At 46.7% G+C, this 20,802-nt stretch overlaps 1 protein-coding gene across 2 annotated transcripts in view; it reads right to left on the bottom strand.

The window, feature by feature from the left end:
- Positions 1-20,802, bottom strand: part of pi4kaa (phosphatidylinositol 4-kinase, catalytic, alpha a) — a 43,481-nt gene that overhangs the window by 20,780 nt on the left and 1,899 nt on the right. For both annotated transcript variants that reach the window (XM_014127721.2, XM_014127727.2), the window contains exons 2-32: positions 12,718-12,834; positions 12,424-12,517; positions 12,160-12,321; positions 11,696-11,958; positions 11,406-11,472; positions 10,773-10,921; positions 10,557-10,622; positions 10,365-10,461; positions 9,681-9,872; positions 9,418-9,518; positions 9,018-9,277; positions 8,777-8,872; positions 8,389-8,572; positions 8,180-8,280; positions 5,486-5,654; positions 5,313-5,363; positions 5,079-5,187; positions 4,744-4,880; positions 4,436-4,569; positions 3,829-3,911; positions 3,597-3,667; positions 3,201-3,407; positions 3,027-3,110; positions 2,863-2,952; positions 2,559-2,678; positions 2,206-2,298; positions 1,904-2,060; positions 1,192-1,319; positions 837-995; positions 529-680; positions 293-400 (exon numbers count right to left, since the gene is read on the bottom strand). In XM_014127721.2, coding sequence (XP_013983196.2) covers positions 293-400; positions 529-680; positions 837-995; positions 1,192-1,319; positions 1,904-2,060; positions 2,206-2,298; positions 2,559-2,678; positions 2,863-2,952; positions 3,027-3,110; positions 3,201-3,407; positions 3,597-3,667; positions 3,829-3,911; positions 4,436-4,569; positions 4,744-4,880; positions 5,079-5,187; positions 5,313-5,363; positions 5,486-5,654; positions 8,180-8,280; positions 8,389-8,572; positions 8,777-8,872; positions 9,018-9,277; positions 9,418-9,518; positions 9,681-9,872; positions 10,365-10,461; positions 10,557-10,622; positions 10,773-10,921; positions 11,406-11,472; positions 11,696-11,958; positions 12,160-12,321; positions 12,424-12,517; positions 12,718-12,834 — 4,001 coding nt within the window. The remainder of the gene's footprint in view (positions 1-292; positions 401-528; positions 681-836; positions 996-1,191; positions 1,320-1,903; positions 2,061-2,205; positions 2,299-2,558; positions 2,679-2,862; positions 2,953-3,026; positions 3,111-3,200; positions 3,408-3,596; positions 3,668-3,828; positions 3,912-4,435; positions 4,570-4,743; positions 4,881-5,078; positions 5,188-5,312; positions 5,364-5,485; positions 5,655-8,179; positions 8,281-8,388; positions 8,573-8,776; positions 8,873-9,017; positions 9,278-9,417; positions 9,519-9,680; positions 9,873-10,364; positions 10,462-10,556; positions 10,623-10,772; positions 10,922-11,405; positions 11,473-11,695; positions 11,959-12,159; positions 12,322-12,423; positions 12,518-12,717; positions 12,835-20,802) is intronic.

Below are 20,802 nucleotides of genomic sequence, written 5' to 3'. Positions count from 1 at the left end.
CATGACGCTCTCTCCTTGTGGTAACGATACTGATTTAGAGAGGGAAATGTTAGTAGTGAAGGACTACGGAGTATAACTTCCTGTGTGTGTGTACCTGAAGTAGTCGAAGGCGGTGGAGTAGAACTTCCTGTGTGTGTGTGTACCTGAAGTAGTCGAAGGCGGTGGAGTAGAACTTCCTCTGTGTGTGTGTGTGTACCTGAAGTAGTCGAAGGCGGTGGAGTAGAATTTCCTGTGTGTGTACCTGAAGTAGTCGAAGGCGGTGGAGTAGAACTTCCTGTGTGTGTGTGTGTACCTGAAGTAGTCGAAGGCGGTGGAGTAGATCTTCTCTCGGAGGACATTTCTGATGGTGGTGTTGGTGACTACGTCAGAATGGAGCAGTGCTAGACCCAGAGTTAGGAGCCTACACACACACACACACACACACACACACACACGAGAGAGAGAGATTACCTCAATGAATTTGCTCTGAATCAGAAACTGGATTTTGTGTGTGTGTGTGTGTGTGTGTGTGTGTGTGTGTGTGTAGACCTAAAGCGAGGTCCGATGGCGGCTACATGGCGGTTGAGGCTGCTCTTGGCCCCGCCCACATTGAGGGAGAGTGAGCGTTGTAATAGGCTCCCGAATATCTCCACCTGGTCTTCACTGGAATATTTAGCTATCTCAAACCTCTGAACCAGGAACTGGAGAGAGAGAGAGAGGGAGAAAGTAGAAGACGAGTTGGAGGGGGGGGGCATGGAATGAAAACGTTTTAACAGCACACGTAGGACTCAAGCAGTGAATTCCGCTTAATCTGGTATTTTAAGCGAACTGGATTCAACTCTCACACACACACACACCTCTATCCAAATGCAGTGAGGGGTGACGTCGGGGGGACAGGGGACAGGCTGACTCTCCTCTGAGGCTGCTAGGGGATCAGCCTCCACCTGAGCATCAGAGAACAAGCCCATCTTCAGCTCCACTGTCATCTGCCACGCCCCCGCCATCTCACGCATGAACTACAGAGAGAGAGAGAGAGAGAGAGAGAGAGAGAGAGAGAGAGAGAGAGAGAGAGAGAGAGAGAGAGAGAGAGAGAGAGAGAGAGAGACAGAATACCCGTGTTAGTGTGGGTTTGAATCCGGGTCCCACCACTATTTTCACAGAAATACACAATGGTACTTCAACTCCAGCAATAGATGTCTACAACGTGCTTACCGGGACCTCCACTCCAGTGCGAGCAGCCAGAAGCCATTCCCAGCAGGCGATAGCTGTCTCCATGCCGTGTTCTGTAAACATCTTCAGAGGAGACCAACACAGGTGATGCAGCAGCTGAGGATCACACTCTACACAGAGAGAGACACACACACACACACACACACACACACACACACACACACACAACACAAGCCTTCAATATAATGGGTTACACACAGAGAGAGAGACAACACAAGCCTTCAATATAATGGGTTACACACAGAGAGAGACAGAGACAGACAGAGCTACACCACAGGGAAAACTGGACAAGGGACTACATCCATGAAAAGATGCACCCCAATGGGCTATATCAGGGATGGGCAATGTAAGGCCGTGGGCCTGACCCATTCAGTCTGATCCGGGGGAGGTTGGAGTAAAAAACAAAAACATCTATGTATTTCTATAATAAATCCAGGCCACTCCTGAACGTCTAAAACTAGACAGAAAGTATGTAGACATTATAATGGACCGATACATTCTCAAATAGCTTCCCTTTCTCTGACCCGCTAATTACCTTTGATGAACAAATCGATCTGGAAAAGAAATCTGTGTAGCCCTCCAGCTGGATTTTGAAAGCCCGATGTAGCCCTCGAGCGGAAATGATTTCCCAACCCTGGGCTACACGGTGCCATCATTCCCTTCCAAATCAAAGTCAGCTTATCAGCAAACACACCTTTAGTGCTGATGAGCAGAGCAGCCAGTTTGAACATGTTCTCAGTGAAGGCCTCAGGGTTCTGAGTGTCAAGAGCCTCTGTCATCTGTCTGACCATCAGGGTGGACAGGTCTGACTGGCTACGCACCGCCTCAATGAAATGGATCATACCTGCCACCTGGAGGGAGAAACACACACACACACACACACACACACACAGTCGATGTGAACCGCAACATTGTTCTGTTGACTCAGACGAAGAAATATGAAGTCTATGAAGTAGTGAGTGTCCAGTCTAGAACTGAAGTAGTGTCTCTCTGTACCTCTCCAGCATAGCGATTCCTCAGGTTGAGTGAGGCCATGAAGTTGGAGTAGTCTTTCTTCACACAGGCTGGCCTCTCTGTCAGCTGGGTGATCTGGAGGGGAGGAAGGGACTTGGTTAGTGTGTGTGTGTGTGTGTGTGTGTGTGTGTGTGTGTGTGTGTGTGTGTGTGGGCACGTTTTACTATACTTCTGAGTACCAGAAGTCCTACAACTCTGAGAAGTGAGGATATTTTGCCGGTCCTCACTTGTAAAAAGGCTATTTTAGGCTTAGGGGTTAGGTTTGGAATTAGGGTTAGGGAAAATACGATTTTGAATGGAAATACATTTTAGTGTGTGTGTGTGTGTGTTCTCACCCCTAGCGTAGTGCTCTGTCTGTTGTAGCCAGCGAAGTGCAGGATGCTCTCTGTAGCCATGGCCAGGCCAGTGTGCTGGGACAGACCTGACACCCAGTTCTGATGCTTGTTCAGGTACTCCTGGAGATGATGGAGAAGAACATCAACAACAGGGAACAAGACAAGACTCATCTAAAACCTTGACTTCCTCAAAAAAGACATCTAGAAGCTCTTCATGAACAATGATTTGACAGAACATCTGCAATGCGTTTCCATCTGCTTTTCCTTTACAAAATGTGTGTGTGTGTGTGTGTGTGTAGCTCACCTGTAGGTGTGACTTGGTGACAGACGGGGCCCACTTCATGGCTTCTTTCAGGATCTCCCCACAGCGAGCAGCAAAGTCCTTCACTATGCTCTACAACCACAGAGAAACGTCAACGAAACATTCAGAAACCACACACACACACACACCAAAACACCCATTCCTACCTCTCTGGCCTCGTATGTGTCTGGTACAGTGATCCTGTAGGGGGTGTCCGGGATGTCGTAGTACGGCTGGTCCTTATGTATGTCCTTTACACAAAGCAGGAGCACAAATCAATACACTGAGGGATCACAGAGAATAACAACGGCAAGTGGATAATAGAGCGCATGTGTGCGTACCGCGCCGAGGGAGAGAGAGAGGGTCTGCAGGATGTCCAGCATGGTCTTCAGTACGCGGCCACTCCACAGCAGGTGGGGGAACGTTTCGGCCAGACCTGACAGGTATTTGTCGGCCACCCTACGGATCCTCTTGTGGATGTGGTTGAAGTTGACCAATAGGAACTGAGCGTGGCGCTCCAACTCCTCCTCGTGGGCTTTAGTCTTCGGCTGGGGAGAGAAACACAGGAGAGAGCAACGGTGAAACCAACCGACCAATCATTGGAGAGGACATGCTCCACAGACGGTCAGGTGTTTTTGTGTTTCTCCGTTTTGATTGAATCTGACGACGGTCCTCAAATATTTGTTGTACGACTCCATGGCTAGTGTTGGGTGTTAAGTGTTATCCGACAACCTTACCTTCTCAGCCATCATCTGTAGGAAGACCTCAAACACTTTGTCCCCAACGGCTATCACACACTGCATCATACCTGGAGACATTCATTATATCACTGTCTAAAACACGTGGAATAAACGCCAAATATAGTTGTAATAAACATGTAACAGCAGTCTAATACATGTCCAATACCTATCTAATACCTGTGCAATACCTGTAATAACTGTAATAACTAATAACTGTAATGCAGCTTACCAGACTTGTCCTTCTGGATGGCTCTGTCCTCAAAGTAGCGGAACATCACCTGGAAACGGTCAGAGTCTAGAGCACGCAGCATCCTGGTGAGAGAAGAGGGGAGAGATGGATTGGAAACGGTCAGAGTCTAGAGCACGCAGCATCCTGGTGAGAGAAGAGGGGAGAGATGGATTGGAAACGGTCAGAGTCTAGAGCACGCAGCATCCTGGTGAGAGAAGAGGGGAGAGATGGATTGGAAACGGTCAGAGTCTAGAGCACGCAGCATCCTGGTGAGAGAAGAGGGGAGAGATGGATTGGAAACGGACAGAGTCTAGAGCACGCAGCATCCTGGTGAGAGAAGAGGGGAGAGATGGATTGGAAACGGACAGAGTCTAGAGCACGCAGCATCCTGGTGAGAGAAGAGGGGAGAGATGGATTGGAAACGGTCAGAGTCTAGAGCACGCAGCATCCTGGTGAGAGAAGAGGGGAGAGATGGATTGGAATGGAGGCATGACATGAATGACTGGGAGATTCCTCCATCTATACCTACCCTCCAACTGCTAGACAGCTCAGAAACAGCAGGGTGCATCTCAGTAGTCCTAAGGGGCTTGCTTTCCTCTTTCCTTACCTCATGTACTCCAGCCTGTAGACAGACAGTAGGTAGGTCGACATGGCGAAGTCTAGTTTGTTGATGAGAGCAGACACCTCAGGAGGAGGATCTAGCAGGTTTATAATGGTGCTCCTCAGGTCATTCAGCTCCGCCTGAAAACACACACACACACACACACAAAACCAGGGAACGTCAGCCAAGTGTGTGTTTGTAGTAGGACGTGTGTGTGTCTGTACACAATCTGTGTGTGTGTGTGTGTGTGTGTGTGTGTGTGTGTGTGTGTGTGTGTGTGTGTGTGTGTGTGTGTGTGTGGTTGCGTTTCATACTGCTGTGACAGTGTCGTTCTTCAGGGCAGAGTTGTACTGTAGTTCAGAGCGTAGGGGTTCTCCACTGGGGAAGGTGAGGAGGGGAGACTTGGTGGCGATCTCACACACTCCCTCATACCACTCCTCTGGCCACAGACCTGCACAACACACAAAACCCTTAACAAACCTATGCACCTTTACACAGCAAAATGACTGTTAGCCTGATAAACTCGCTTTAATCTTTCCATCAGATGGGTATAAGCCACCATTTAAACCATGTTGAGTCAATTCTATATATTGTACACCAATCCTGGTGGTATACTGTAGTATATGTTAATATAATGTTAAACAGCCACCTGATCCCTCAACAGCGAAGCCCATCACCACAGAGTAGAGCCAGAAGTCTCTGAACAGCTTCTGCAGGCGAGGCTTCGCTTCCTTGATGGGCGGCAGACGCTTTGTCAGCTACACAGAGGGAGGAGATCCAGATCAACGCCGAGTGTTTAGATGACGTAGTACTGCACAGACACTCGAGACAAATACTGCACAAACTGTTGAAAATACAAAATGTGCAGAGGCAACCCACATACCACGGCAATAACAGGAATCAGTACTCCAAGGTTTCCAGCACTGCTTGACGCCTGAAAATGAGAAAAAAAAACAATAGCTAAACAATGTCAATGCAAAACAACTAACACAAGCCTGTTGTCGAGGAACCTTATGGTCTAGCCTAAGTTATGGTTACTGTGTAAATGGAGTGTACCTTCAGTGCAGGGCCCTTGTCCGAGGCCCTCTCGCTGGCCCTCTTGCCCTCCAGTCCCAGCTGGACAAACAGCTCCAGTAGGTTGACCAGCAGCTCATCTACCATCTGCTCTGCGGCCAGGTTAGCTGCTATGTTTGCTAACGCATTGATCACCGCCAGGGAACAGTGTCTGAAACACACATGAGATTAGCATTGTAGTTTTTAGTATAGTGGGTCATGGAGCTGGCTATGGGCAGTGAGTAGGGGTTTGGCAGTGGGAGACTGTGGGGAACAGGGAAGGCCTAAGGATTTAAACAAAATGTATTTCTTTTTACAATAATTTTAATGATCTTCTGATTTCATCTCTTCAGTTGGAGTCAGAAAGCGAGTGGGTTAATACTGAAGAGAAAAAAATATCCAATCAGGATTTTGCTTTGGTGGTCTCTGGGTAGAACAATCTAGCTAGTTCAGCCAGCCATTGGCTAGGCCTTCAGAAGCTGGACAGAAGGCCTTTTGTACTGTTCTGATTGGGTGGGGCCTACTGGAGTGAATGGGCTGCTTACTCTTCAACATTATTTGATGCTGTGTGTGACTGCTGTCGTCTGTCTATGTGTTCGACCAAAACTGGAGTGCACAGGTATTACGGTCGCTGTCCTTTTAGCACAACGAGCCTGTCACCTTTGATGTGACACTGTTGTTGTCTATTGGTGACAGTGGTGTTAGGCTATCATAGGTTGTGTAAACAGTGACCACGTTTACATGCACACCAATATCCCGTTATTATTTTTTGGAGTTGACGCATGTAAACATTAAAAATAGTATTAACCCCTCCACATTCTCATTTACAGCAACGACCTGGGGAATAGTTTCAGGGGAGAGTAGGGGGATGAATGAGCCAATTGTAAACTGGGGATGATTAGGTGGCCATGATGGTATGAGGGCCAGATTGGGAATTTAGCCAGGACACCAGGGTTAACACCCCTACTCTTACGATAAGTGCCATGGGATCTTTTAGTGACCACAAAGAGTCAGGACACCCGTTTAACGTCCCTTCCGAAAGACGGCACCCTACAAATCATATCCCATTTACCATAACCTGGAAAAGCTTGTATCCAGGTCATGAGAAACCCGGATAAGATAGCTGGGATATGTTGATCTTAGACAGGATACTGTGGCATGTAAACATCTTATTCTGTTTACTGTTGTTTTTCGCAGTCTGCGCAGGCTCAGTTTCACATATCACGGGTGTTGTGTGATGATGTTCTCACCTGATTGTCAAAGAAATCCCTTCAAAAAGTAGGCTACCTGCGCAGTTCCATCCACCATTATAAATCTAGAATAATTGGTTTTGCTGATACTCTGCAGGATACTGGACGATATAGCCTACTGCAGTGTTTCCCAAACTCGGTGCTGGGGACCCCAAGAGGTGCACGTTTTGGTTTTTGTTGGGAGTACTACACGGCTGTAATGCTAGGGCAAAAACTAAAACGTGCACCGAGTTTGGGAAACGCTGACCTACTGGGTTATGCTACTTTCACACCTAATTTAAATACGTTTTTGCTTATAATTTCCAACATTTGGTAGGCCATTTGTTTGTCAATTAAAGTCAGATAGATACATGCAGCTTCTCTTGTCATAACTTGTTGCCCCAGAAGACTAAATAAAGCAGTGCTCACCAGAATATCTTACACCAATAGAATGAAAGAATTAGTGATCTAGTTGACACCGGTAAAGTTGTCGGTTTCGTTTACGAACCGGGGAGAAAACTCAATAACTCCACAACAGTGGAAAGAATGGTCATGTGCAAGATGCCATCAGTTTGACCGGTTTTAAGGAAATGAAAAGCTTAGAAGTCGATGAAACAGGTTTCTGATAAGACTTCAGTTCGTCTTGGGTGCATATTTTATGTGGTTGAATACTGTCTGCTTGCATAACAGTGTCCAAGATAACACGTTACACCCACATTCGCATTTTCTCAAGAAATGCTGAAAGAAAGCATATTTCTCCACTCCTGTTCCCGAGACTAAATCAACATTTGTTGTATCATTTTACTGCAAGAAATGCAGAATTCTGCAAGAGTTGATATTATATTACATGTGAGAGGTTATAGACCTATATTCAGTGTTCATATGTCAGTTACTATTCCATTTAACCCATATGATCTTAAATGAGGAATATTCTGTTTATTCATGGATACAGGGATACTAGTGAGCAGGATATCAAAAGTGCATGTAAACAGCTTATCCCGAATAAGACCTTAAGCGGGATTTGAGCTACTATCTGGAATACTGTGCTCATGTAAACGTGGTCAATGTGCTTTTTTGTTTTGCCGGTCACATTATTTTATACTGTGTGTCACACGTCGTGTCCGTGCCGGTTCTGACTCTGTGTGTCACACGTCGTGTCCGTGCCGGTTCTGACTCTGTGTGTCACACGTCGTGTCCGTGCCGGTTCTGACTCTGTGTGTGCAGCCCGAAGCGCGGCCAGGCCTGTTTGATTCATTCATGATGTCATCAAAAAGCATCGCTCCTCCTTCACTACAACTACAATGGTCCGACTACAGAAGATATCATGTTTTCTGTTCTCTTCTTGATTTTTGGTTTGTTTGAGACAACGTATTGGAAGATTTTTGGTCCCTCTGAAGCCCTAGGTCCTATAGTCACGGTTCGCCACTGAGGATAGGATAGGGGGCAAAGGTGTAGGGGCTGAGGGCACCTGTATCCGTGGTCCTTGTAGTCCTTGGTGGAGTAGACCATGGAGGAGGCTTTCACACTGATCTGCTGGAACAGGTTCCACACCTCCTGGTAGATATATTGCTGTGAGGTGAGAGAAAATGATGCGTTTACTGAGGGATGTATTGCAAAGGGGAGGGAGGGAAGAAGGAATGAGTATAAAAGACAGGATCAAGTGTGTGAGCGCCTCACATTCCCAGTGATGACCATGCATCCCAGCTGATCTATAATGAGTACGTCTAGCTGTGACGGCGGCTGGCAGAACTTCTGCTGTAGGATCTGCAGGATGGGCTCCATGACGCGGGGCGTGTCCCTCAGAGCCACCGCGATGTGACCCAGCGCTCTGATGGTGTGGTCTGGGATCAGGTGGGCCTCTCTGGGGGGGCGACATACGGTTGGTCAGAGGGGCTGCCAGTCATTGCCACGGAGATGGGAATTGGTTAGAGCTCCTATCAATCACTGCAGGACAGTCTTTCTAGGTAGATCACCTGAGGTTCACTAGCTAACATTGACAGTTATTTCGCAGAGGTAGTACAGCCTGTTCACAAGTAAAGTAAGAGGTGGGGTCAGATAGACTTACTTGTCATTCTCCTGAGAGATGTAGAGACGGTTGGACAGGCTGGCTAGGAAAGCCTCCACTATAACACTGTCCATAGTCAGACCAGCCTTCAGACAGCTGAGAGAAGGAGGGGGGGTGGAGAGAAGAAAAAGAAACAGACCGCATACTTGGTGACAGCGACGAATGAAAGGCGCGAACGTTGCTCATATTTCTCTTGTTTGAAAACAAAAGTAGTGTCACACAGCATGTTGTCTTTCCTCACCTGCAGATGTTGTCTATGGAGATGTCTCGGAGCTGTTCGTACATGGAGGGCTGGCTCTTTTTATTAGCGTGAGCACTGAACGTAGACTGGGAGTGCTCATTGGTCACGTGGATCTTGACCTCGCCAGTCCCTGTTGTGTACTGGCTGTGGTACTTGTACAGCTTGACCAGGACAGGAGAGGGGACCACCAGGAAGTCTCTGAGAGACATGGTGACAGAGTGGGCTACCACCGGGAACCGCTCACACAGACGACCCAGACCCTACACACATACACACCGGAACATTCTTATTAGGTATGATTGATACTCGTATTATGGCATTCTCATCAACACAATATTGTGAAGACAGAAAAAACAGGAAGCGACTTGGAGGGAACCACTGTCGGCATTGCAGAACCGACCTGTAGACAGCAGACGAGCAGGGGCATGTGAGCGATGATGACTTTACTGGACGTCTTGGACTGCAGTTTCTCTGACAGCTTGGTACATAGGTTCTCAGCTCCTGATCAAAGCAAAACGCATGAACAACAGTCGGTTTGTGTTCAATCCAAATGAATGACCCGATTTTTTTTTCTTCAACACGTGTCCAATTCATTCCAAAAAAATGCGTGACCTGTTGCTTTTCAAGACATGCGCACGGGTCGACAAGTAAACGCGCTCTTACCCTGCTCCTCAGTGACGGCCCAGACCATGAGGTCGACACAGGCAGCGTTCGCCTGGCAGCGTAGCTTCAGAGGACTCAGCTCACTGTGGAGGTACTCCACGTCATGTAGGATCCTCTGCAGCTCTGACTGGCTACTACTGAATTGCTCCAGGACAAAGTCATGAACCTCCTTTACATAGCCCGTCTGCAGGTCTGGGAACACCGTCACACCAACATTAATAACATGCTAGTGGAACAGTCAGAAACACGTGTAGCAAACAGTCCGCTGAACTGATTCTGAACAATAGCAAATCAGGTCATATCAGAGGCTTTCTGTATATTAGAGATGGGTTAGGTTAGGCTAAAGGTTAGGGTCAGGTTAAAGGGCAATCTGCCGTTCAAACAATAACACTGGTTTTGCTAAACAGCTGAGGGACTGGACTGGAGAAATGTAACCACTCTCAAATTCACAAATTGATTTCATGCATGAAATCAAAATGATAATTGTAACCATGTTTTGAGGCTGTACTGTGTTTGCTTACAACCAACTTATCTTTTGAGTTCTGATGGGGTACGACAGTTGAGTTCATGAGGCACTTATAAGTTATGGGTACATATCATTAATTTATACGTCCAAAAATGGATGTAGCAGCTGCAGATTTCCCCCTTTAAAAGGTTAGGGTGAAAGACCAGTGGGTTTGTTACCTTTCAGGTTGTACAGCGTGTCTCTGAGCATCTTGAAGATGGTCACATACAGAGGATCACTGAAGGTCCTGTAGTGCAGGTGCATACCTGGGTTCAACTAGAGGGAGAGAACACAACAAGCATGATGTAACATCCATCTTGAGGACTACACAGGAAAGTGCTTTCATTCAAATAGAGGGGAAATGAACCTACATCCAGAAGTTCCTGCAGGGTGTCATCCAGTGTTTTCAGAAAGGATTCAGCGACAAACTGCTCAACCTGCACAAGACCAACAGAACAATTAGAAATTCATTCTGAAAAATGATGTTCTACTCGTTCTAATTCCACAGTTCTATCCAATCCGATTCCACAGTTCTATCCAATCCGATTCCACAGTTGTACTCATTCTGATCCTACACATGTACTGACCATGTTGAGGAGCTGGCGCAGAATGTCCAGAGGGACATCAAACTCTCCCTGGGCATTGCCCGTAAACAGAGGAGACACAGAGAAACTAGAACTGATGGTGGAGAAGTAATAGTCTGGGTCCACAGCACTACCATCAGGGAGATAGGAGCCTGGAGAGAGAGGGAGGGATAGAGCAAGAGGGATAGAGAGAGAGGAGAGAGAGAGAGAGAGAGAGAGAGAGAGAGAGAGAGAGAGAGAGATGGAGGGATAGAGAGGGGAGAGAGAGAGAGAGAGAGAGAGAGAGAGAGAGAGAGAGAGAGAGAGAGAGATGGAGGGAGGGAGGGATAGAGAGGGAGGGAGGGAGTGAGGGATAGATAGGAAGGGAGGGTGAGAGGGAGGGATAGAGAGGGAGGGAGGGAGTGAGGGATAGATAGGAAGGGAGGGTGAGAGGGAGGGTGAGATGGAGTGAGAGAGGGATAGAGAGTAAGAGAAGGATAGAGAGTGAGAGAGGGATAGAGAGTGAGAGAGGGATAGAGAGGGAGGGAGGGAGGGAGGGATATATAATGAGAAAAGTATCAGTCAAAAAGTGAGACATGGGCTACTAAATCAACTGAAATACTTCCGAAATATATTGCCTTTCTTATATTTCCTCACCTTCAAAGTACTGTGCAGAGGGATCAGCTGGGCAGCTGAGGGTCAGTCCTGCTCTCTCTGGACTGGCCTACAGACAGAGGAAAATAACATTTTCAGACATTTCAAATACGAGACTCCTTTGACCTCTAGTGGCAGGGTATGGTAGTACAGACGTATTCTCTGTACTGAAATAGTAACAGAGGACCCCTTGCATCTTATGGTGTCTCCCTGACACACGATGAGCAGTAATGGCAGTACTACGGTACAGCAGTAGTAATGGTAGTAGTGTTGGTATAGTATGGTAATAGTACCTGTTGTGATATGCTGGACACGGAGCTTCCTTTGCGCCTGATGGTGTCTCCCTGACAAACTGTGAGCAGCGAGGCCGGCATGATGGAGCGAAAGTCGTTGAAGGAGCGCCGTCGTGACGGGTCAGCCTCCTCGGCACCGGACAGGAGCGGGGCTCCCGCCCGCGGAAATAGCTTGGACAGCAGAGGCTCCTCAGTGTTGCTATAGCGACCGAAGGCCCGGGCCACTCCCAACAGGCAGGGCACAGTGTACCGGCACAGGTATTCTAGGGAGGAAAGGAGGGGTGAGAGAAAGAGACAGACAGGTGAACGGCTGCTTTTTTCATTCTATGCTCTTTCTGTGTCCATCTACGTATATCCCAACGTTTGTGAGAGGACAAGAGAAAATAACTCGATAACTAACCTGGAACTAACATTTTCATTCAACACTGTTGAAAGTGAAATGGTGACAGAGAGCATGCTGGTACCTTTATCATGGCTCTCTGGGTCCAGGCAGATGTCCAGCAGGACCTGCATTATGTCCATGATGGCCTCCAGGACCTGTCCTCGCAAGGTGTTATCTCGCTGGGCAACGTCAGATAGAAGAGTGCCCAGACAGAAGCAGAAGTTCTCTGCTACCGGCAGGATCTCTGTAGGACAGGAAGATAGACCATCAACCGGACAGACAGGCTGAATTCATACTGAATGCCGCGAGACAGACAAACGCCGCTTGCTTGCATCTACTTCCTTACCAAGTCCCTTGCTTCCAGAGCTTTCTTCGATCCATTGAACTCTGGGAAGTCCCTTCAGCAGCCCCAACAGGTAGGGAATGATAGCGTCTTTGTGCTGCAATAAAAACATCAAATCACAAACCACTCGAGCAAAAGCCACTAAACAGCTAAGGGGGGCACACAAGGTGCTGAGATACCAGTTATTGGTCTGACAGGGTCAGGGACTCAAGGAACATCCGTCCCATATAAAGCATTATATAAAACGCAACCATTAACAGTGTCAAGAGTAGGCCTAGCTGCTCCAGTTCAATCTACCTGTAGGTCTGACTCGACCAGGAAGATGCCCAGAGCTATGACCGCATCCCTCCTCCTCTCGTCCAGCTGGAACACCCCTCTGAAATCTACTGGACACATGCATTGTAGCTTCTGGACCTGAAACAGAGATAAACAGCAAACATGTGGCTTGTATTTTGCTAACTAGTCAGTCCATCAGTCCTAACCGCCCCCATTAGGGGAATAAAACAAATATAGTATCTTGCCCTATATCGCAGTTATACAACGTGTGGGTCTAATCCTGGATGCTGATTGGTTAAAATAGCATTCCAGCCGGTGTCTTTTCCACAAGTTACCACCAGCTAAATCTATGACATTAAAATGCCTATTTTCTCTGTTCCATCTGACTGCGCAATCCACTTTCTCATCAGCCCAGCCAGGCAATTTATACACTTGATCTCCACTATGAAAAGCATCTAAACATTATCTCACATTTCTTTTAGACTAACATTTAGATTTCAACAGCAGAGATTTGTATAAACCTTGCTGTCTGTCTCTGACATCTGTAACATTGTTTCAATATTCAAATTGATCTCCAGCTGTCCCATAGTAATGAAAGAGTCTGGATGAGACAGACAGGCAGCTTTTCTCAGGCAGTCGAAATCATGAATCAGCATAATTTGTATGGATATATACAAAGAAATATCAATAGAAAACAGGTAGAACGAAACGAAGTGCGGCTAGTTTGCAGTTTTTCCAGCTTCAGTTTGAAGTGATTGTGTTAGCTGTGTTGTTGGCTAGCTCCTCTGAACAATAGTGTCCTGACGAGAGAGCCCATTTTCTATGCCAGGTGAAATTGCGAATCATTAGCGCATTCTTACGGATGTATCCAAATAAATGTCACGAGAAAAGAGCTTAAACATATGCAAATGCAGCTACTTTGTTGTTATTCTGGCTGCACTGTTTGAGTGACTAAGTTAGCCGTAGTTGGCTAGCTAGAAAGCAAGGGATAATAACGCTGCCAGTCAGTCAGTATGGCAATAGAACATTTAGAACGAACGACTGGGTCGCGTCCATGGATACAGAACAAAAAAGACTGACCGACTGGGTCACGTCTCTGGCAAGCGAACCGATAGTAATAACGACCAGCCGGCTCAGGTAGCAACCCTAGATTTGTGTCAGGACTATATCTTGTGGAAGGATGAAATAGTATAAGTGACAATGCCCTTGAAGCCGGTGTCTGGAGAATAACAACACCCGTACCAATAGATCCTCCAAACACGGGCTTCTATGACAAAAAAAAGTGTAATTGTTGCCAGCAGAACAGTTACAGTCACTAACGTTCTAGATAACATGAAAACAGCCTAACCAGCTCTGCTTGGGAGAGTAAAACGGTGACTGAGGTGTTCTCTCATTTGTGACGAAGTAGCCAGCGAGCTAGCCAACTTTAGCCAGTTAGCTTGGGTGCTTGACTGCCGTTGTGAGGTCAGCAGTACAGTTACATTACAAAGCACCCTCATCCATTTTTAGTGTAATTATGGCAAATGATTATTTGGCTGGTAGATTTATCATCATCTACCTGCCACATTGGCTGGTGGACCAAAAAGTTGGTTTCAGGCTCTAAACTAATCTATTTTGCTATCAAAGCTTGAGTTTTGAAATAAAATATGCTCCGAGAAGAACAACATTGTCAGGCCAGGCATATAGCCAATATGCTGTGATAATGTATAAGTCCTGTCTACTGCACAAACCTCATTCCTACATAACTATTTTTATTAGGTTAATGTTACATTTTTTATGTGAGTGGTAGATCGGCTTGCTTTTTGACTGCGAACGTGACCTTTACACAGAAAAGGTTGGTGACCACTGGTCCTAAGGTTTACAAAAAATGGTTCGACAAACAAAAAACAAGTCCTGTGGAAGTAAACAGCTCATTGACGAGAGAGGTCAAAGGAGAATGGCAAGAATTGTGCAAGCAAAACAGGTGGGCCACAAACCGACAAATAACGGCGCAGTACAAACAGTGGTGTGCAGAATGGCATCTCGGTATGCACAACTCGGCGGTCCTTGTCACGGATGGGCTATTGCAGCTGACGACCACACCGGGTTCCACTCCTATCAGCTAAAAACAAGAAGAAGCGGCTCCAGTGGGCACGCGATCACCAACACTGGACAATTGAGGAGTGGAAAAACATTGCCTGGTCTGACGAATCTCAGTTCCTGTGGCGTCATGCTGATGGCAGTCAGGATTTGGCGTAAGCAGCATGAGTCCATGGACCCATCCTGCCTGGTGTCAACGGTACAGGCTGGAGGCGGTGGTGTACTGATTTGGGGAATGTTTTCCTGGCACATGTTGATACCAATTGAGCAATGATTGAATGCCACATCGTTGCTGAACAAACCCAATAGAGCATCTTAGGGATGCTGCCACCACCATGCTTCACCGTAAGGACAGTACCAGGTTTCCTCCAGACTTGACGCTTTGCATTCAGGCCAACGAGTTCAATCTTGGCTTCATCAGACCAGAGAATCTTGTTTCTCATGGTCTGAGAGTCTTTAGGTGCCTTTTGTCATGTGCCTTTTACTGAAGAGTAGCTTCCGTCTGGTCACTACCATAAAGGCCTGATTGGTGGGGCGCTGCAGAGATGGTTGTCCTTCTGGAAGGTTCTCCCATCTCCACAGAGGAACTCTAGAGCTCTGGCAGAGTGACCATCGGGTTCTTCGTCACCTCCCTGACCAAGGCCCTTCTCCCCCTATTGCTCAGTTTGGCCGGGCAGCCAGCTCTAGGAAGAGTCTTGGTGGTTCCAAACTTCTTCCATTTAAGAATGATGGAGGCCACTGTGTTCTTGAGGACCTTCAATGCTGCAGACATTTTTTGGTACCCTTCCCCAGATCTGTGCCTCAACCCAATCCTGTCTCTATGGACAATTCCTTCGACCTCATGGCTTGGTTTTTGCTCTGACATGCACTGTCAACTGTGGGACACTATATAGACAGGTGTGAGCCTTTCCAAATCAAGTGAATTTACCACAGGTGGACTCCAATCAAGTTGTAGAAACATCCCAAGGATGATCAATGGAAACAAAATGCACATGAGCTCAATTGAGTCTCATAGCAAAGGGTCTGAATACTTACGTAAATAAGGTATTTTATTTTTAATAAATTAGCAAACATTTCTAAAAATCTGTTTTCGCTTTGTCATTATGGGGTATTGTGTGTCGATTACAGATTATTTTTTTTTTTTATGTAATCCATTTTAGAATAAGGGCTGTAACGTAACAAAATATGGAAAAAGTGAAGGGGTCTGAATACTTTCCTAAGGCACTGTATACATGCAATGCTCTGATGCCTATAGTGCTCGAGTCTCTGACACCTGAACCGTGATGTGGACAATTATTGTTTTAGGAAAGTAAAAACACCCCAAAATATGCTACATTTCGAAAACAAGGAATAGTGTTTTGGTAATTTTTTATATGCTGTTTTTAAGGACACGTAAATGTGTCTCATTTGGCCAATGTCACTTGTTTATTGATGGACCTGGCTGCGCCAGTTCAGAGCTGAACGCATACGGATGTCCGGTAAATTTCTCAAAATGTCTGGTAAATTCAAATCTTCCCGGTCACATTGTTCAGAAACTCTGGTGTGGGGTACAGAGATGAGGTAGTCATTCAAAAAATCATGTTAAACACCATTATTGCACACAGAGTGAGTTCATGCAACTTATTATATGGCTTGTCAAGCACATTTTTACTCCTGAACTTATTAAGGCTTGCCGTAACAAATAGACAACTAATTGGCCCAAGAGATTTAAGCTTTTCATTTTTAATACATTTGTAAAAATGTTCAAAAACATAAAATAAAATGATTGGTCACATACACATGGTTAGCAGATGGTAATGGGAGTGTAGCGAAATGCTTGTGCTTCTAGTTCCGACAGCGCAGTAATATCTAACAATACCCCAACAACTACCTACTACACACAAACCTAAAAGGGGTGAATGAGAATATGTGCATATAAGTATATTGATGAGTGATGGCCGAGCGGCATAGGCAAGGTGCAATAGATGGTATAAAATACAGTATATACATGTGATGAGTAATGTAAGACATGTAAACATTATTAAAAGTGGAATTATTTAAAGTGGCATTGTTTAAAGTGACTAGTGATCCATTTATAAAAGTGGCCAGTGCTGGGGTCTCAATGTAGACAGCAGTTAGTGATTGCTGTTTAGCAGTATGATGGCCTTGAGATTGAAGCTGTTTTTCAGTCTCTCGGTCCCAGCTTTGATGCACCTGTACTGACCTCGCCTTCTGGATGATAGCGGGGTGAACAGGCCGTGGCTCGGGTGGTTGTTGTCCTTGATGATCTTTTTGGCCTTCCTGTGACATCGGGTGCTGTAGGTGTCCTGGAGGGCAGGTAGTTTGCCCCCGGTGGTGCGTTGTGCAGACCGCACTAACCTCTGGAGAGCCTTGCTGTTGTGGGCAGAGCAGTTGCCGTACCAGGCGGTGATACAGCCCGACAGGATGCTCTCGATTGTGCATCTGTAAAAGTTTGCCAGAGGTTTGGGTGACAAGCCAAATTTCTTCAGCCTCCTGAGGTTGAAGATGCGCTGTTGCGCCTTCTTCACCACGCTGTCTGTGTGGGTGGACCATTTGAGTTTGTCTGTGATGTGTACGCAGAGGAATTTAAAACTTTACACCTTCTCCAGTGCTGACCCTTCGATGTGGATAGGGGGGCGCTCCCTCTGCTGTTTCCTGAAGTCCACGATCATCTCCTTTGTTTTGATGACGTTGAGTGAGAGGTTATTTTCCTGACACCACACTCCGAGTGCCCTCACCTCCTCCCTGTAGGCTGTCTCATCGTTGTTGGTCATCAAGCCCACTACTGTTGTGTCGTCTGCAAACTTGATGATTGAGTCGGAGGCGTACATGGCCACGTTGTTGGTCATCAAGCCCACTACTGTTGTGTCGTCTGCAAACTTGATGATTGAGTCGGAGGCGTACATGGCCACGCAGTCGTGGGTGAACAGGGAGTACAGGAGGGGGCTGAGCACCCACCCTTGTGGGGCCCCAGTGTTGAGGGTCAGCGAAGATGTTGTTTCCTGCTTTCACCACCTGGGGGCAGCCCGTCAAAGTCCAGGACCCAATTGTACAGGGCGGGGTTGAGACCCAGGGCCTCCAGCTTGATGATGAGCTTGAAGGGTACAATGGTGTTGAATGCTGAGCTGTAGTCAATGAATCTTACATAGATATTCCTTTTGTCGAGATGGGATAGGGCAGTGTGACGGCTATTGCGTCGTCTGTGGACCTGTTGGGACGGTATGCAAACTGAAGTGGGTCTAGGCTGGCCGGTAAGGTGGAGGTGATATGATCCTTGACTAGTCTCTCGAAGCACTTCATGATGACAGAAGTGTGTGCTACGGGGTGGTAGTCATTTAGTTCAGTTATCTTTGCCTTCTTGGGTACAGGAACAATGGTAGCCATCTTGAAGCATGTGGGGACAACAGACTGGGATAGGGAGAGATTGAATATGTCCGTAAACACGCCAGCCAGCTGGTCTGTGCATGCTCTGAGGACGCAGCTAGGGATGCCGTCTGGGCCAGCAGCCTTGCGAGGGTTAACACGTTTAAATGTTTTACTCACGTCGGCCACGGAGAAGGGGTGGGGCAGTCCTTGTTAGTGGGCCGCGACGGTGGTACTATATTATCCTCAAAATCGGGAAAAGAAGGTGTTAAGTTTGTCTGGAAGCGTGACGTCGGTGTCCGTGATGTGGCTGGTTTTCTTTCTGTAGTCCGTGATTTCCTGTAGACCCTGCCACATACGTCTCGTGTCTGAGCCGTTGAATTGCGACTCCACCTTGTCCCTGTACCGGCATTTCGCTTGATTGATTGCCTTGTGGAGGGAATAACTACACTGTCTATATTCAGCCATATTCCCAGACCTCTTTCCATGGTTATATGCGGTGGTTCGCTCTTTCAGTTTTGCGCGAATGCCGCCATCAATCCACAGTTTCTGGTTAGGGTAGGTTTTAATAGTCACAGTGGGTACAACATCGCCAATGCACTTCTTTATAAACTCACTCACCGAGTCAGCGTATAGGTCGAATGTTGTTCTCTGAGGCTGACCGGAACATATTCCAGTCCGCATGGTCAAAACAATCTTAAATGCCTGACCTGGACTCTCATGTGAAGAATGATCTTTCATGCTGGGGTGACTGCATTAGTCTGGGAAACGGTGCAGTAATCCCAACATCCCTATAGGGACATGTGCCATTTATGGCAAACAAGATGCACCTTGGGATGGTAAAACTTGCTGTATGTGATAGATGTGGTGGCTTGGGTTTGATTGAGATAGTGGTCTTTGTGCACCATGCTTGGTCTGCTCCACCTCCTCTGCAACCCTTTTACTGTCCATCAAAGCCCAGGGATCATCTTCAAATGTATGTGTGAGTGGAGCTGTGCCATGTCCCTCACAACAACGCTTCTTAGTCATAGTCTAGGACATAGCTACACCCTCACAGGTTCTGTCACTCTTCAGATCTCCTGCTGGGCGAGCCCCAGTCAGTAATTTACATTTAAGTCATTTAGCAGACGCTCTTATCCAGAGCGACTTACAAAATGGTGCATTCACCTTATGATATCCAGTGGAACAACCACTTTACAATAGTGCATCTAAATATTTTAAGGGGGGGGTTAGAAGGATTACTTTATCCTATCCTTGGTATTCCTTAAAGAGGTGGGGTTTCAGGTGTCTCCGGAAGGTGGTGATTGACTCCGCTGTCCTGGCGTCGTGAGGGAGCTTGTTCCACCATTGGGGTGCCAGAGCAGCTAACAGTTTTGACTGGGCTGAGCGGGAACTGTGCTTCCTCAGAGGTAGGGGGGCCAGCAGGCCAGTGGTGGATGAACGCAGTGCCCTTGTTTGGGTGTAGGGCCTGATCAGAGCCTGAAGGTATGGAGGTGCCGTTCCCTTCACAGCTCCGTAGGCAAGCACTCAATCATCTTAAGTAATCAATGCCAACCACCCAAACTTAATATTGGCCAAATTACCATTCTACTTGACTTACAAAGAAATATGTAGGATGTGACCTGCAGGACTAATGCCACATTCAACATTTAAAAAATAAAATAAATAAATAAATAAACAAACCTACCTGCAGGCCAATTAGGCATTGGAAAGATCTAAAGGCAAGTCTGTTTGTGACAGCCCTTTCACAGACTTTCCTTCACAAGCAGACAACCAACCACTCCACTACTGGTGTATCCCCAGCAACATTCAGGCTGGGATAACATTCCAGTTAGTCAATGGGTCTCTTTGGTATGTAAGCTGCATCTGCTGAATGCCTATATTTACATTTTTAGTCATTTAGCAGATGCTCTTATCCAGAGTGACAATACAGTAGTGAGTGCGTACATTTTCACATTTGCTCGTACTGTAGAAATGGAAACTGATCACCCCTCAGCCCCAAGACCCCACCAGTCATACAGAAAGGATACTAACCTTGTCGCTGCAGATTGCCCAGAATGACCAGTTAGCTGTGCAAGCCCCAGAACTACAACCACCACTGGCTACTGGTCAAGCCCCAGAACTACAACCACCACTGGCTACTGGTCAAGCCCCAGAACTACAACCACCACTGGCTACTGGTCAAGCCCCAGAACTACAACCACCACTGACTACTGGTCAAGCCCCAGAACTACAACCACCACTGACTACTGGTCAAGCCCCAGAACTACAACCACCACTGACTACTGGTCAAGCCCCAGAACTACAACCACCACTGGCTACATTGTTTCCTCATCCTTTAAGGACACACTCATGACCTGGTCAGCTCAAAGACTTTGAATCAACCTTGCACAATTAGTTTTAGTGGGGAAAAGAGAGCTGTATTGCTGTACGATTGCTTTCCTGTAACTTGGTTATGCTAATGTGTGCTTGTTACTATATTTTGGTGGAATGGCCCATTGTTAATATGCTGCAAGTGTGTGAATGAGATTAAAACATGAACACACATTGAAAAACTAGTTGGCTTCGGCTATTCAAACAACGGAGGCATGGCAGTGTCACTCATAGTCCTAGATATACCAAGAGCCTTATTAAACCATTTTAAAGACAGAATAAAACAATACA

The sequence above is a fragment of the Salmo salar genome, chromosome ssa01, assembly GCF_905237065.1.
Source record: "Salmo salar chromosome ssa01, Ssal_v3.1, whole genome shotgun sequence".
NCBI classification, from domain to species: domain Eukaryota; kingdom Metazoa; phylum Chordata; class Actinopteri; order Salmoniformes; family Salmonidae; genus Salmo; species Salmo salar.
The sequence above is the reverse complement of the archived record's forward strand: the minus strand, read 5'-3'. Positions and strand labels throughout refer to the sequence as shown.